Source organism: Malurus melanocephalus, unplaced genomic scaffold (assembly GCF_030028575.1).
Source record: "Malurus melanocephalus ecotype Western Australia unplaced genomic scaffold, MMel_1.1 scaffold_71, whole genome shotgun sequence".
NCBI lineage: Eukaryota > Metazoa > Chordata > Aves > Passeriformes > Maluridae > Malurus > Malurus melanocephalus.
In genome coordinates, this window is record NW_026623303.1 from 1,498,627 (window position 1) to 1,515,770 (window position 17,144).

The 17,144-nt window shown below is 35.4% G+C and overlaps 1 protein-coding gene across 5 annotated transcripts in view; it reads left to right on the plus strand.

Moving 5' to 3' along the window:
* DCUN1D4 (defective in cullin neddylation 1 domain containing 4) overlaps nucleotides 1-17,144 on the plus strand; it is a 44,834-nt gene that overhangs the window by 19,052 nt on the left and 8,638 nt on the right. For all 5 annotated transcript variants that reach the window (XM_057366783.1, XM_057366785.1, XM_057366787.1 and 2 more), the window contains 4 exons: nucleotides 8,162-8,253; nucleotides 10,584-10,654; nucleotides 12,194-12,285; nucleotides 13,194-13,302. In XM_057366783.1, the coding sequence (XP_057222766.1) occupies nucleotides 8,162-8,253; nucleotides 10,584-10,654; nucleotides 12,194-12,285; nucleotides 13,194-13,302 (364 nt within the window). The remainder of the gene's footprint in view (nucleotides 1-8,161; nucleotides 8,254-10,583; nucleotides 10,655-12,193; nucleotides 12,286-13,193; nucleotides 13,303-17,144) is intronic.

Consider the following 17,144-nt stretch of genomic DNA (forward strand, 5'->3'; position numbering starts at 1 on the left):
CACTAACTAAAAAAGTACTTCATGTTTATAATTTTGTTGTTGCTTTTCAAAAATAATGAAGTATAAAAGCTAAACAGTTGATAGAGGACATTACAGTTTATTCAAAGATAAGCATACAATATGGAAGCAATGCGAGGATAKAATATTTCTAGAATATAGAGGTTTGCAAAACTGAACTCTACCTACCTTAGCCAAGATACTCATAGAAAAAAGCAACCCCCTAAATAGTAAGCTTGTCTCTAAGTAAGAAATACTGATTTRTGTAATTGCATAAGAAAATTACAAAAACCTGACTTTTTTGCTCTATCAGTACTAAATATTTAATAGTCTTTAAGAGCTTGTTGAAAACATAATTTGAAGGATTTTTTTTATATCTGCCTCTCAGTTTGTAACTAATGGAACTAGTCTTCATTTTACAGCCTTGTAAGTCTTTAAAAGGAAGACCTCAGCCTGCTTTTAGAATTGGAGGAGAAACCAGATCTGCTAGTCATGAACCATGGGGTAATATCCTCTGATGTGGTTCCAGTTTTATTTTACTTCCTTCCTCTAAAGGTTTTTGGGCTTTCTCTGCGTCCCAGAGTGTTTCTTTTGTTTTGGCCATCAAGAAAACCATTTTTTATAATTCAGCATGAATGGCAGTATGAAATTAATTGCTGGACATTCAGCTTGGTCTTGAAGCTCTATTTTCTTTCTAGGATGGATTTTTGCCCCTGTGTCCTTCTGTGAACAGGTTAGACTTCCATTCTTGTTTTGTTGAAGTTCATACCTGTTGAGTTTGGTTTTTAGATTATACATCTCAGTCAAGCAGAAGTCTTGTCTGAAATCAGGAAGCTCTACAGCAGTCTGTTGTAGCAGACCTAGATATTTGCAAAGCTGGTTCTGCTTATGTTGTATGCAGAGAATGCTATATACAGTAAAAATAGTGGATAATGGAATTGAAGTTTGGAATAAGGGACTCCTAGGCCCAGTCTTTTACCCATTGCTTCTGTTTTAGAAACAGACTTCACAGAAGTTGCATTCTAGTAATTCAGGATAAGCTTTCAATGGTCATTAGTCAGTGTGGATTCTGCATTAAGTGAAGAAAGGCRGTCAGTGTCTGGAAGACTACTCTTTGTCCTCCGGAAGAGACTCTGTTTTGTAACAGAGGTGATTTGTCATCTTTGTCACCTCAAATACTTAGTTGAATGTTATAAATTTTTGTATGTTTCTCAGTTAGAGTGGCATACTTACAGGGTCAACATCAAAAATTGAGTAATTGCAAGTCTCCTCTTTGTTCTCAGTGTGAAAATACTAGGTAGGTAGTAGTCCGAAGATTTTCAAAGGATGTCATCATTAATGGTATTACCACAGCTGAGACTGAGTGTTGATAATTTCTCCTGGTTTGTCCATGTATTTTTTTTTTTATCCTTACCTGGAGTGTTTTATTAGATGATATTTTCAGTCCTCACTATTTTAAATTAATTCCTATAATCTCTTCAAATCTGATAGTGATATTTTTAGATATGCATTCTTTCCAGAAAGTTTCTTTCGGCAGATCTCAATGCTGAAAAAGAAGATAGTTCCTAAAGACTCTAAAAGTCATAAACTTAAACATATCTTACACCCTTAAATCCAGCCTGTTAGGAATACAGCCTCATCTTGGAAGCATTAATGAAATAGTAACACAGGCAATTGAACAAAAACATTTATAGGAACAAATTTAGTTTTTGTGAAGCTATTTAGAAATGCTGATCTAGTGTATAGACTGATCATGGAAGATTCCAAACATGTTCCTTACATCTTTATATAATAAGAGCTTAAATTCTCTTAATTAATGTTCATAGCATCACGTTGAACCACGCATGAATGCAGTGCTTCAGTGGGAGGGAATTTTTTTACCAGCCTATGTGTAATAGAAAGAACTCTGCTTTAATTTATAGATCACATTAAGATTTATCTTGCCTTAAAGCATAACTGTTGGAAGTGAACAGTTTAGCATGTGCTAGCCTGACCATAATGACTTGAAGACTTGTTTTGTGTTTTCATTCATATAGTATCACAGCCTTAACTTTATTGTACTTAAAACTGTTACAGTATAGAGTATTCTCAATTTGGAATTAAAATTACATTTTCTCTACATTGCTCTTCTGATACTGTTAAGCATATTCAGAAAGGTAAAGCAGGATTCATGTAAAGATACTTGATGAGTACAAATATAGTCTGCACTGTGTTATTGTCTACTGCTGTGTATCTGTTACACATTGTCTAGTCAAATATTACTCTTTTTCCTTAGGGAAGAACGAGCTATATAATATAATGTCTTGTTTTTTTGACAGTCTCATTTAAACAGTTCTACTTCTTATTCTGGAATCGCACAAAAATCTTGCWRTATTGGATATTGTCACATTAGGAGRATGAAAACTAGGAATATTTATCTGCCTCCCTGAAATTTGTTTTCAAACAGAAAATGTTTTCAATCAATATACTCCTATGTGTGTAGGAACCACATAAGGGCCCACTAAAATGAAAAATAGATTTTCTCTATTATTTGTCCACTCCACACTCTGTAGTGGACAAATGTAATTTTTGAAAGCACAGTGTCATTAACATGGGGTATGCTAACCTTCAAARTTTTCAAAAACTTCAGTGTTGAATGTTAGTTTGGGTTTTGTTTTGTTGTTTGCTAACTAGTTTGGTCTTGCCCCAYGCAGACCACCTGTGTTCCCAGCTGTCATAAATGTCTTTTTCCTTGAAGTAGGGATTTTCAAGTACACACAAGTATGATTTTTCCTTTTTCTGTAGCTTTTCAGTGAGCTTCAATTAAACTGAGCATGTGGCTAACAGCATGTGTGTCGTTACGCATACTTCTCATCAAGTAAGCTGGATGAAGTTCCAAACATTTAACAGTTTGCATATGATTCTAGGTCTTTAAACAGGAAGAGATAGGGCATATTCATCCATAAAACGTAACAGTCAAGTAAGGTAGTCCTGAAGGGTGCTTTAAATGGTTTTTTTGTCATGTTTTGCAAATTGCAGAACATCTCTTCTTCTACCCTTCTGCTTTTACTACAGTTTTTATGAAACTATTGCTAGAATCATAATTGAATGAATAGATAAGGCTTTCTTAAAATATTTTCATTGTACTACATTGATAAAAATTCACAGCCAAAATTTTAAATTAATTAGAATTAATGGAAGTAGTATGTGGCACCTTCTTCAATTAAAAGTTTGCATATTTCAAAATAGAAACAATCTGAAAGCATTTAGTTACTCAGTTGGAAGCTAAAGCAAAATCTAGTCAAGGTTTTGAGTAAGTTCTGGTTGCTTAGAAATAAAGCTTCTCTTGTGAGTTTCTTGGTGTCTTCGTTCAGTAAGCACTGATCATCTGAAATAACCAGGCTGCAAATCTTCACTAGAGGTTAACTTTTGACTTATTATAATAAAATATATCTTTTTTTTTTTACTTCCTTTTTTCTTTTCCTCCTCAATGAGTTATTACTAGTTTCCACCATTGAGAGATTGTTTTGTGTGACCTAAGCTCCATGTTTTCACAGATCTCTTGAGTGTTCTGGAACTACACAACCGAGAGTTGCTGCAGTGGGAGGGGCTGTGGGTGGAACTTTAACCAACTCCGGTACAGGTGAAACATGCTCAGAGCAGTAGCTAACCCAGCTTTGAAGACTGCAGTGGGTTGAAGAGAATTTCCCTTACCTTGTTCTTTTGCTGACAGCAACCATCGACTCTTATAATGACTTGCCTTGTCACCCCATAATAGCTGGATGAATTTTCATGCTGTTCCTTTCCCACCAAATTAGTTACAAAGGGGAAAAAAGTAATCTGGAAAAGATATGAATGACAAAGAAGCATGAAATGCTTAGACACTCAGTTTAATTTTTTTTTTGTGGATGTTGGCCTATAGCACTTTCACTTCCAGACTGTCTTACCTTTATTGCAGGTATGTTATAATTCCCTAGCTCACATGAGTCTTTCAAATGCAGGTTTAAACATGGATGTTATGAGTCAGCTATTAGGTCATGATGCAGGTGCCAGCATTTCTGAGAAAATTACTTCATTTAGATKGGCTTAAGTAATTGATGTCACTTTTACAAAATTTAGATAGGTTACCTCATGTTGCTTTTGCCCTGCCCTGTCCCMCATTGTTTCCTCTCTCTAGCTGACAAAATGGCTGTTAGAAAGAGATAATAAAAAACCTTAATACTCCTTATGGGGATATTTGTTATCAATAACTTCTGTATTACTGTCACTGTCCTAAAAGAGTGTCATCCTAAACTAAYAAAAAATACTACTTTCCAAGCGAAGATTTTTCTGAGTTATATGGATTTCATCTGAGAGGCAAATACATACTTCTTGCATATAGGTAATATAGGAAATATTCTTTTTTTCTTGCTGTTCCTTATGCRTATCATGCCATGGTTCAGAAGAGTAATTCTAAAAGCAAAGTTTCTGATTTTGGTATTGTCTGGTAGTGACAGGTATAGCAGACACCGTGGGAAAAATTGTGCATGCACCTTTCTGACTGATGATGGAGAAAATGCCCATTAGCARCCCTGTTTCAGTGTAAGCATTCTTTGACTGTGGTACAAATTCTGGTACCAAAAGTACCGGGTATATTCATTCGTCCTTCCTTTATGGAAGGCATCTTTCTGAGTTTTTTACTTTTTCCCTGCGGCTTGGTCTGCCCCCCCTTTTTTTTTTTTTTGTTTTTTTTTTTTGTTTTGGAGCAGTGTGTTCTTTCTCCTCTGGGKTGTGACTGACGCTGCAGTTTCCTCATACAGAAGCAAATTACCAAGCAGAACTTAGTTGGCATAATGGCTGTGCATCTATTGGAAAGTACTGGTGCTGGTCATATTGAGGAAGCTGTGAGCTATTGAGGACTTGTTGTTTGAACCTTACAATTGTTCAGTGGATGTTTGGTACTCCCAAAGTATTAAGATACCTGTGCACTTTAGCAGTCTGTATTTTTCTGCATAGCGAGAGATGCTGTCATTAGAACAAAGACAAGTTCCATCAGCTTGCAGTATGTACTGAGAAATTCCAAAGAGATGAGGAGTATTGCAAAATACAAAATAGATGCCAGATGTTCTGGCAGTTTGTGTTTTTCTCCTCTGTAAATATGGTTCTTTAGATAATCAAATCCATGTTAATGATAGTTCAGTGGATGTAGTCCTTAAAAACACCTTCACTCTTTGCTGCCAGATTGAACCAAGTTGTCCTAGGCTGAGTRAACTTAGATACTTGTCTGCTTACTTGTTTGCATCTCTCTGCTCATCTTGCTTCAGTAGGCACTTCAGAGATCAGGAGTCTCTTGCTAGTAGAAATAGCTGATTTGGCTAGACTAGAGTGAGAAACTCGTTTAATAGTTGGAGTAGGCAGAGAGAAAAAARGGTTCATCTTTGTACATAGAGATCACTAATTCTGGGTTGGTGTTAGTGTTACTCATTTTTGTCATACTTTTTTAAAGTGATCTTGTCTTKCAGAATAGATAATCTGCTATTAGTTCTTTAGCTTGAGGCATCCAAGATATCTGAGATTCATCAGCTGTTTTTGTTGCATGATTTTATAGTTSTGGCTGTGCATAGTCTCTTTTCATTATAAATACGATACAGTTTCACCTGCACTGTTAAAGAATGTGTGACTACTTAGCTTGTAGCAGAGAGGGGGATAGCTCAAGATTATATCCCTTCTGACTTTATTTTCTGAACTTATGAACTGGCACAAGCTGGAATATCTTGTGTAATCAGTTCTGGTTTCTCAAATATCAAACTCCAGTAGTGAGATATGGAGCTTTTTGAMCAATCCTAAGTTTGAGGCTAGAGCATTTTTGTTGGAGTTACTTGGCTGTATGTTGGGCACATGGACCTGAGGGCCGTTTTTTTCTGTTCTTGCTTGCCATTCCTGTTACACATACTGCTGTCACTGATGTCTTGTTCCAGGCTGCAGTATTTAGCTCTGCCATTTGTAGATGCAGGAAACCAGTTTTTTCCTGAAACCAGTTTTTTCCTGAAATACCAGATGACTTATAACTCTGTCAATAAATCTGTTTCTTGAGGGCTCCTTCTTAAATCCACTGTTGGCATACTGACAGCTTAATGTGTTGATGAGTTACATGAACAAGCAGGGCAGGACAATTGGTTATCATCCCTTTGTAAGAAAAAGCATTGAGTCTTGTGATAAATATCTTTCTTTGTGAACCACATTGGCTTTGCCATGTCCTTGGTCCCAGCGGTACTCTTACAGGCTTCTTAAATAAAGAGCATAGAATAAAGATGTTGACTAGCTCCTGGTACAGTTTCCAACTTGGTATTCTACTTGTTGCTTGTCACGTTTGTTTGTGACAAAGAAGACGATACTGAATAATTAAGACTTTTGCCCAAGTGACAGAATGCCTCCTTTCTTTGTCTTGATTGCTCTGAATTTAGAATAGCTTAAAAAATACTGGATAGGTCTTTCATAATCACAGTTCATTCTGCAATTATGAAAGTGTTATTAGACCTACTAAAAAAAARTAAATTGTTCCAACTCAGAGCTTCTGGATTAGCTCTTTACTTACTGAGCAGTGCCGTCAGCATTCTCCTTTGCAACTGCTGTAAAGCTTATGCAAAATAGGTAATTCAAATAGGAAAAAAGTGTTTTCAAAATGAAAAAAAMMCCAAAACTAATATTGTGGGTATATGAGTATGTATTTGTAACATGTGTGGCTGACATTTCTATGCAGTGTTCTAGTTTTTTGCAGATCAGTGTGTTTCAGTGCAGTGTCAATTTTTCTTAAGAGCCTCATTTGTATTTGCCTTCCAATTAGTAATTTATCATTTTGTTCTGACTAGTATTACTTTTCTAAAGGTTAGCTGCCTTAAAGGAACTATGACAGTAAACATGAAATATTTCTTTGAATTCCTGTCAGAATGATCTGTGTGCCATTAGCTTCTAGCTACAGTTCCTCCTAGCTGATAGCTGAGCTGAGTGGAGGATGGTGGGATCAGTGTACTCTAAACTCATAAATCTAGGTGTCTTGTACATGTCTTTCCAGAAGGACAAAACAGTGGTGAAATTAACTCCAAATTATTTTCATCATTCAGATTGTTTCAAAATCGTCCTTGAACCAGTTCGCTGCTTCATTGTCCTCCCCCAGCAGGATTTGACATTGTAAGAGGAAGCTGTGCATGCTTGGAACACTTGACTGAGCTGTTCTTGGCTATCTTCTCTAGACTAAACCATATATTTGTTGCTTTTTTCAGCCTTTATAAGCTCAGGCTAATGCAGAGTGGTGGAAATGGATCAAAGAATGCATATGCAGCAGTGGACAGCTAGTTGGACTTAGTCTTTCTTCTAGAAAGCACAAATGATTTTGACCCTATTTCAGAAAGTCTAACCAGGGTGGAGTAACCCTTCAACTTCTGCCATGTCTTCTGTACTATAGGTGTTTCAGATACTAAACTTATTTCTTTAGTGTAGTTTAAATTCTTTACACTTTGTGTCGAAGGAGAAGAGCATTACCCTGCTGGTAATCCCTGGGGGAAGAATCCGGCTTTTCAGGTGGTTCCATGATGAATGACGTTCCTTGAGTTATTATTGATTAGGACTTAAAACATTTTCTCTGTGGTTCTTTCGTGTTATCAGCTTACTGGCTTTATAATAATACAAGTGTAGGTCATGGCTGTTTTGGCCTTTATGCCTTTTGTACGATTTTTTTGGGGTGGCAAAAAGAGTATTTGCAGTTCTCTTTAGTTAATAATTCAAAGTGCCCAAAGTACGTGCACAGCTAGAGGTGGAACCTGTATTGACTGTGATGTGGAATTACTCTGGCCTTAGATCCACAGCCAGATTGCATCTGATGAGTTGATTGTGATAGCTGGTGGTGTAAGGCACAGGCCTTACTGTGAACTTAGGACAGTTTGAGCTTGAATTTGAACTAACCTGTATTCGTTTTCGGGAAAGGGCATTTACATGGGTAATGATTATGAATCAGTGGAAGTATGGCAGAGTGAGCAAAGTATTTAGCTTCAGTGATTCTTAATAGCGTTCCAGATGACTGGACATGAGGACAGAATGTTGGGTAAACTAAAAGGAATAATGTTTCTGCTAAGAGTGGCTGTTGACTAAGAGATTGCTTTTAAACAACATTGATGAATTAATTACTTATTTCTCTTTCTTTTTTTCTAAGTATGTATAGAAAATACGATTCAACTAGAATAAAAGCAGAGGAAGAAGTCTTTTCAAGTAAGAGATGCTTAGAATGGTTCTATGAATATGCAGGTAAGTGTGAAATGCCTATTTCCTATCAATAATTTTGTTCCTACAAATTTTATTTCCTACCAATTTATTTTATATTGGAATATGAAAACTGCATTAACTCGGCTTTCGAAAGACTGAATATAAAGGATTTTTTRTAAAAGTCTTAAACTTTCCTTATATTCTGTGTAGTGTGAAGATGAAGAGTTTGAGGTTGAATTTTGGCTTTGTCTATTTCCTATAAAAAGAATACAGAAGGTGTGCAACTTAAAATGTTTTGGAACATGAATACTTTACTATTCAAAACACAGTTAAAACTGTACTTTGGTTGGAAATGTTGTTACCTCTCTGTGATCTACCATGTTAGTGTTGGATAGTACAGAATTAGCCTCAGGAGAAGTGGTGTGTCTTTAAAAAAAGCCAAAAAGTGAGGGAGCTAGTAAAATTAGTTTTGTTCCTGCTGAATCTGGTGCTTAAGGTTTCAAGCAGAGAATTGTATGAATTCAAGTATCCTATACTAGTTTTATCAGATAGTTTTTCTTCACAAGGTATAGGGAAGGTTGCCTGTATTATTAATTATTGCCCTTGTGTTTGAGAACTTTTTTCTGCTRTTACTTCTAGGATTGTTAATTATGGTCTGCAGTCACAAAAAATGATCCTTTAATAGTGAAGTTGGTTGTTGTATTTATTTTCCTACATGTGTTTTTCTGAAAGGAAGAATTTGATGTATGGGGAAAAATGATCTCATGATTGTAAAAACCAAAAAGAAATTKAATTGTTTTACAGTTGTTTACTGTCATCTTGCAGTTTTCTGGATAACATGTCTCCCAGCTTGTTCTGTTTTGCCTAGTTTTTAAACATAATGAAGAATGGCTTATTTTGATGTAATAAACATTTTTTTTCTCTAATAAAATTATATAAATAAAATTAAATACTTTGAGGTCTTGCTTGTCTGTGGCACTGTGAGAGGAGATTCAGACAAAGTCAAGCTAAATCTAACCTGTTAGATTCTCTGCCTTTCTGACCAGCCTGATTTATTTTTTGCTCTAGCAACAGGCATGACTCATTTTTGTCAAGACTTTAATGGAAAGAAACGATGAAAGGAAGGCTGTTTGTGAAAGAGCTTTGGTGTTTCCACTGGATGCACACACCAAGATAAAACAGAGAAAAGTGGAGAGTACAATTCTGTTTGAGTGTTGAGTATTGAGTAACATTCTGAAAATTGAATTTTCAAGGAATAATCTCTGATGTTCTTGCTTCATAAGGCTTCTTTATGTATGCAGACAGTTGACACTGCATTTGGTTTTTTTTTCCCTTCCTTGGTGTGTTTTTGCATTAAGAATAAATCTTTTTAAAGGCCATTGCATACATTCAGAGAATGGAGACGCTATCACGAGAAGATGGGAAAAGACATCATTAAACCTTGTTATTTCTAGGAAAGATTACCTAATAATAAAATACAGATTGATCTTCTGTTTATAAACCCTAGCCTTCTTTCACATGTGGTTTTTATATTGGAGGAAAGTAGGCACTTAAGCCTGTGTTTTTTTTCAAATGAGCCCTTTGAAACATGAGTAAAATAATTCTGTCAAAATAGTTCAAATACTTAAAGTGTATTTAAAAATAGAGTTGCAYAGTACAATTCTTAATTCCTCAATAAGTTTTTCAGGAGTATTATAGAGATTGCAAATATCTTGATTTAAGACCACGTTTTATTAGTAGTGCATTTTAATAGCATTTGTATTTTGAATCTTTTTCCTTTTAAGTAGACGAAGAAATAACTGTAATTCATTATTTTCTTCCCATTGCAGTTACTGTTGTTTGGATGATGTATGGCYGTGGTGTAGCAATATGAATAAGCAGGAGAACATTTTTATATAAAGATAGTATATGAGACAATAATGAGGAATGAGATCTTGGAAATGATAATGTCTTGTATCCTGTWTAGCTATACATCATGTTTTTATGTGATTTGATTTTACGGTAACAGTAGAGATTTGAACTAAGGAATGAGTTTCATTAACTATTGTCCACTCATCTAAGTCAAGTAATACTATGTGGGTGTTCTGTTAGTCTTAAATGTATTCTTAAAAATCTTGTTAATTTACACTTCCAAGATTACCTCAGTAAATGAGTAGAAAAATTGGCAGGGAAGARAAGTTGTTTTGCAGTTTCTGTTTTCAGGTGAGATAAAGATTTAAGTGTATCCAAGTCTGATAGTATGTGTGAAAATACTTATTTCATGTCAAAAGAAACTGTATGAAAGGTTGTACTGTGTGATTGTTCTTCCTTTGTGCTGAAAAGGGCAGGCTGTTTTAATTTTTAGAGATCAGTAAAATGTATTTTGTTTGCAGGCCCAGATGACATTGTAGGGCCAGAAGGTATGGAGAAATTTTGTGAAGACATTGGAGTTGAACCAGAAAATGTAAGTTTAGAATCCATTTTAAAAGTGCCTAGTCTGCTATGGTGTACWTGAGCCAGTCTTTACAGCTCTTGTTTTTTCACGAAAAATTTAAAAAATTATTGGGAGTTAAAAAAAAAATTAAGAAATATGAACCAGGGAGCTTTTGAAACACATTGGGGAACAACTTGCTGTTATTTTAAACCCCAGACTGTCAACCTTTAAAAACTCATGTCTGCTGCCACTGCTTCTCTTTCACTTTAGCACCAACGTTCAGTCTCCATAGAAAAGGAGAGATCTTAAAGAAAAAAAATAAAAAAAGCCTGATGGTTGTCCTTTCTGAAACAATGAGATAACATTCAAGATTTAATATAGCAACTACCTAACGAGTAGTATTTCCTCTGGGTTTTCTAGGAGAGAAAGGGATTTCAAATATTGTGGGCATTAGTGATACTGCCATTATACCATTTCAAAAAACAAATAAGGAATAGAAATGTATTTGAAGATCCATATTATATACATGTGTGTGTGTGTGTRTATATATATATATAWAAAATGAATAAGATTTAAAAAACAATTATGCCTTGTACAGGCTTTTTCTTAGTGCCTAATTTTTGTTCTTTAAATGCATTTGCAAGTCCTGTCTTTTGCAGAAGTCATGGAGCGTCATCTAAGTAAATGAGGATTGTGGCTGGGAAAGATGTGCTGTAAAAAATGGCATGTAATTTGCTAATTTCAGAGTTTATAAGAATAATAAGTGTTGTAATTTATGCTGACATTTGGATATATAAGCAGGTACTCTGATTTCCCATTAAAAATTGTACAGAGCTGCACTAACATCAGCTAGTTAATGGTTGCTGTTAATGGAGTTGTAAATTTAATTGACTTGGTTATTTTTTTTCTGCAAGCTTTTCAGTMATATATTTGTCAAAAGTGATTTCTTATATTCATGAATAAGATGATAATCTTAAGGTATTGCTTTATCTAAATTATTTATTGCTTTGKTCTTCTGTGTGAGATGTGACAAAGACACTTTCCTTTTGAGCAAAACTGGAGTGTTTATGTATCAGCCTCTGTTTCAGTGTGTGTTAATGTTAGTTCATCTAGCTTTACTTAACATCTGCTTCAATTGTGGGATCATTGTTAGCTTCAGATCATTTCATGGATTACAACTGATRTTTATTGAGATGGGGGTTTAACAAATGTTAGATATACTTGTCAAACTGGTATTGAAATTTTTTTGTTAGGTTGGGGAACCTTTTCTGTAGCTTTTGTACCAACTCATCTTCCTCATTGTGTTGCTCATGAGATGACTGCACAAACTCCCTTGAAGTACCTACTGATAACTCAGGTGGACGTTCACTCTCTTTATTTACACTGTTACCTTTTTTTCATTTCGATTGTGTACAGGTTTGTCACTCACGGGGACTTACAATGTAGCAAAGTTCTGAACTCCCACTTATACAAGTAAAAGCATTTGTATCCTCCTAAACTGGTTATTTGAAAAAGACATGGATCATTTTGTTAACTCTTTATTCTCCATGTTTTTTCTCTTTAAAACAGGTAGTTATGCTTGTRCTAGCATGGAAGTTGGATGCACAAAACATGGGCTATTTTACGTTACAAGAATGGTTGAAAGGAATGACATCACTACAGTAAGTGCTTTGAAAATTCTCTGAAGTTTATTACAGTAAACACAGCTTTTCAGAAAAAACACACTCGAGTGTTTTGACTCATAACACCTAAAGCAGAGAGCTCTACCATGGAGTAGAAGTCATAAGTTTTTGGTCTGATTTATGATGATAYGGTCACTTAGAGACAACTTGAAACTTGACAGTTGCGCATATAAATACAGTTGGATTAAAATGTCTGCAGTTTCARTAAAAATGTGGTGAGGTTTTACACACTTTCTGTCCCCAAGGACATCTGTCTTTGTTGCTGGATTGCACTCATCTGTTAGATATTGGTATATATAACAGTTATAGTTAACAGGTATAGTTAGAGTGGTTTAAAATGCTAAATAATACAAATAATATAAACGGTAAATCTGCATTGTTCTTTCTAAKAGTTGCTTTTTCCGGTTAAGACCTTATTTTTATGGCAGAATTAACATAAATATAGTTGAATAATCACATTTCATAGAGAGTTGGAGAAAGAAAGCACTGTGTTTTGACTTAACTTCTAGAAGAGAATTACTAAAGCTGTGTAGGAAGTTCTGTAGTTTCAGCAGGACTTTAGAAATATTTTTCACTGCTTTGGTTTGCTGGTTGTTTGCTATTCATGGACAAACTTTTAGTTTAATCTGTTGGAGAATGCATTTTTCACAAAGCCAGTCAGTCCCAGTGCAAGACTTTGCTGCTTTATCTAAGTTTGTTTCRTGTCACACTGTGGGATTGATAAGGCATTTTATGCAGACAGACTCATAAACATGCCTCTGTACAGAGTGATGCATTTTAAACAGGTTAATGTTCAGAACAGTGATACATGTTAGAGATTCTTTCCTAGAATATCAGAATCTCTATAAGAATGCAGACTCTAAACTCACTTTGTGCTTGTTTTGTAGGTGTGATACTACAGAAAAATTGAGAAATTCTCTGGATTACTTGAGATCTTTATTAAATGAGCCTACCAATTTTAAACTTATTTATAGATATGCCTTTGACTTTGCACGGGTAAGTACTGTGCATTTGAAATTAAAAACTTTGCTGTCTTAAATAATAACTGGAAGACTGTATATTTCTGAGTTTGTTCTCTTAAGGTACCACTCAAGATTGCTTTCAACAAATGGAACCATTTGTGTTTCAAAATGGTATATGCAAGTTGTCAAAACTGGAAAAGTATATAGGATATGTAACATTTAGTGGTTTAATGACGTGTTTTGTTACATCTCTGCCTTAAGTGATTTTATGRCTTCAAGGAAATAATTTAGACCCCGTTCAGTTGTATACTGGAGCTTTACCACTGAGTTCCTCTGACTTTATAATTACTGTGTTTTTTCTTACTCTGAATTTTATGATCATAAACATACTTAAAACGCGAAGACATTTCACACATTTCAGTATCTGGTAAAAATGGGTAACATGATAAAAGTTGGATATGATATAAATAATGATTCAGAAGATTGTTGGAATGACTTTAATGATGTTTTCAGTTTTTATTGAACAATATCCTGATATCAGTCTTCCTGCTATAAAACATGCTTTGATGAAATTTTATCTGTAATTTAACCCATAATGTACATAAGACTATTSCTACTTGGAGGGAGTAATAAGGTAAATATTTTCTGAAATAGCATTTTGAAATAGAATTTGAACATCTGTTTTTCTAATGTGATGGAGTGTACAGAAGATGTAACATAAAAAGGTAAAACTGAACCTCAGATTTCTGTGCAAGAGAACTAAAAATACTTAGAAAATTTGCAACAAAAGTAGCATGAGAAAATAAGAAAAATAAGAAGAAATTGAACTGATAGCAGTTCTGATAGTGTCTCATTAGCAGCTCATTTTTCGTACCTCAGGGCTTTCTGTGTCTCAGCATGCAGAGATTTATGGTAATTCACTTTCAAACAACGAAACTTGCAACTGAATATAACAAAAATGCATGGGATTAGTTAGTATGAGAGGAAAAAAAACCGCTGTATCAACCTCTTAATTCCTCGTTTGCTGTTTGAAAGTCTATTCTGCTCATTTTGCTCAGTGTAAAATGCAAAGGCATTGCTTAAGAAGTTCAAGATACTGGTGAAATATTTGGAATAGAGAGCAAACCTGTGCCAGCTGATGGCCTGTCAAAAGTAAGTGCAAAAAATTCAGAGGTGGATAGTGTGTGGGTTCTTTTCAAGAAGTACCAAACTGATGTGATAAATGGTGGTCTTGAAAAAGAATTTAAACATTGAGACACAAGTGCTGTGACTTAATTTGTGACAAAAGAACCCTGCAAGTTATAGAACTTCAAATCAGAGGGGAATTACCAAAACAATATTAGGCTAATTTGATTTTTGAACTTTCGRTGCTACAGACTTGGGGAAAGTGTGGAAGAATGGCGTCCAGTAAGAATAGAAAAGAACACTGACAAAGGTGCACATATTTATAAATGCCAAGTTAATCTGGGCATATGTTTCTCCAGGATCATTGAAGTCATTGATAGAAAAAAGCTGATGGTTTCAGATTCAAGAGATTATGTATAATTTCTGCCCTAAGGATAATTCCTTCAGGGAAGTGTTTCATGGCAAAAAAACACTTGTCTAAATTTCTKAAGTTTTAAGAGAATTTTATTTGAAAGAGTCTGTTGATTTGGCATTTGAAGTTAGTTTGTGAATAAAAATGTATCATCAKTGTTTCCTGTTGTGTGCGCAATTTAGGTCAGCAGAGATTTGAGGAAATAATTTAAGAYACCATATGTTGATATTAAGCACAAATACATTCCTCAATCCATGTTTGCCCTTGTCATTGCCAAGTTTGAGAACATACAGATGCATGTATTATATGGCTTAAATAGATCTTTAATTGAAATATTAAGGGTAAAAAGCCCCGGGAAGACTGTCGTCGGTGTAAAACAAATACTCAGGTTTAACAGTTTGTTAATATATTCCTTCTGTATTCAGGAAAGAGAATATAAGTGGCTGGAATGTATGCTAAGAATGAAATTCGTTCCTTTGTCATGGCACAGGTGCTGTTAGGCAGTTGGAGGTGGGTAGAAAGTTCTCATCTGAACAACTTGTTCTGATCAGTAGTCAGAGAGAGAGAATGTAGAAACATAACAATATAAGGCATAAAAAGCCAGTGTGACCAAAGTAAAGGCAATAGAGCCTGGTTTCATAAATGCTTCAGTGAGTGGGAAGAATTCAGAGTATAAACAGTATGTAAAATAAAATGTATTCTGACAGCAGTGTGATTCTGCTTAAAGGTGTTTGTGACAGAAGTGTAGATGGCCTTTGGAAAGAGAAGTAGTTTTTAGAACTTTTTGGTGTTGGAAATACATGGAAGACTTACTAGTACAAGAATGCCTTTGCAGGTTTCTTTTTCATCTTCATTACTAATTGAAAAGCTTTGTTCACCATAGAATTTACTTTTTTTTTCTCTAAATCCCTCTTGAATTACTGTCCAGAATACAAAACTTCTGATGTTTTCAGTGTTGCTGGTCTCCCCACTTCTCTTTCAAAACAAATCTGCATTAAATTGTGACTACACAATTATAAAATTGAGGAATGTTTTGTATGAAATGAGCATAAGGCATTCAGTTGCTGTCTGAGAACTGGCATCTTACTCTGTCACATCCTTCCTGTATGATAGAAGACAGTGTAGTTATGATTTGAGCATGGTTCTTTTTAATAAAGACGTGTATTCTGTAATGCATAGAACTGCATTTGTACAGGTGAGGCATAGGACTCAACTCCCTTTGTTTTGGGCAGCTATCTGTCTTGCAGTGTTCTGTTAGAMACTCCCTGTATCCAGAATAGCCCTATAAGGGATATTTCCTGTTGGAGAACAAGCTGTCCATGAGTCAGCAGTGTGCTCTTGTGGCCAAGAAGATCAGTGATWTCTTGGAGTGCAGTTAGGAAGARCATTACCAGCAGGTTAAGGGGGGTGGTTCGCCCCCTCTACTCAGCACTGGTTAGGCCACATCAGGAGAGCTGGGTCCAGTTCTGGGCTCTTCAGTACAAGAGAGGCATGGAGCTTCTGGAGAWGGTCCAGTGGAGGGCAGTGAGGATGGTTAAAGGATAAAGCTTACTAATGTCTTATCAGTATCTGCAGGGAGGATKTCAGAGAATGGATCCAGGCGCTTCTCAGTGGTACCAAGCAACAGGAAAAAGGCAGTGGGCAGAAACTGAGGCACAGGARCTTCCATCTGAATATGAGGAAAAACTTCTTTGCTGTGCAGGTGACAGCACTGGAACAGGTTGTCCAGAGGGGTTGTGGAAGCTCCCTCACTGGAGATAATTGAAGAACCACCTGGATACAATTCTGTGCCCTGTGCTCTAGGATGACCCTGCTTGAGCAGGGGTGTTGGACCTGATGTCCCACTGTGGTCCCTTCCACTTACCCATGCCATGATTCTCTGATACCCTATATTTTCTTAATTTAGACTTTGCAGTCTGCAGTCATGAGTACATACAGAGAACAAGGTCTACATTAGTTAATACGGAAATTAATTTTTTGTGATTTCATGAACTTGTGAATTTGTATCTCAGTGCTATAACCAAGGCATAAAAGTGTGAGTGTTTATGCCTCATCTCTCAGCAAAATTCTTAATTTTGTTTAATTTTGTGACAACAAAGGTAGATGGATAAACTATTTAATAAAATGGAATTATACACATCTTACTTWGAGACGTGCAGAAGTTATGTTACTAAATATATTAACTTTGCCACTCATTAGCACACTTTCTGGGTACAGATGCTGCTGCTTTTACTTAGCAKAAACAAAAAGAATCAACCCTTAAACCTTAATGCACTACTGTTTCATTGAACTAAAACTGGACAATACAGGGAGGAGTCTCGATGTGCTACTGTGTTATG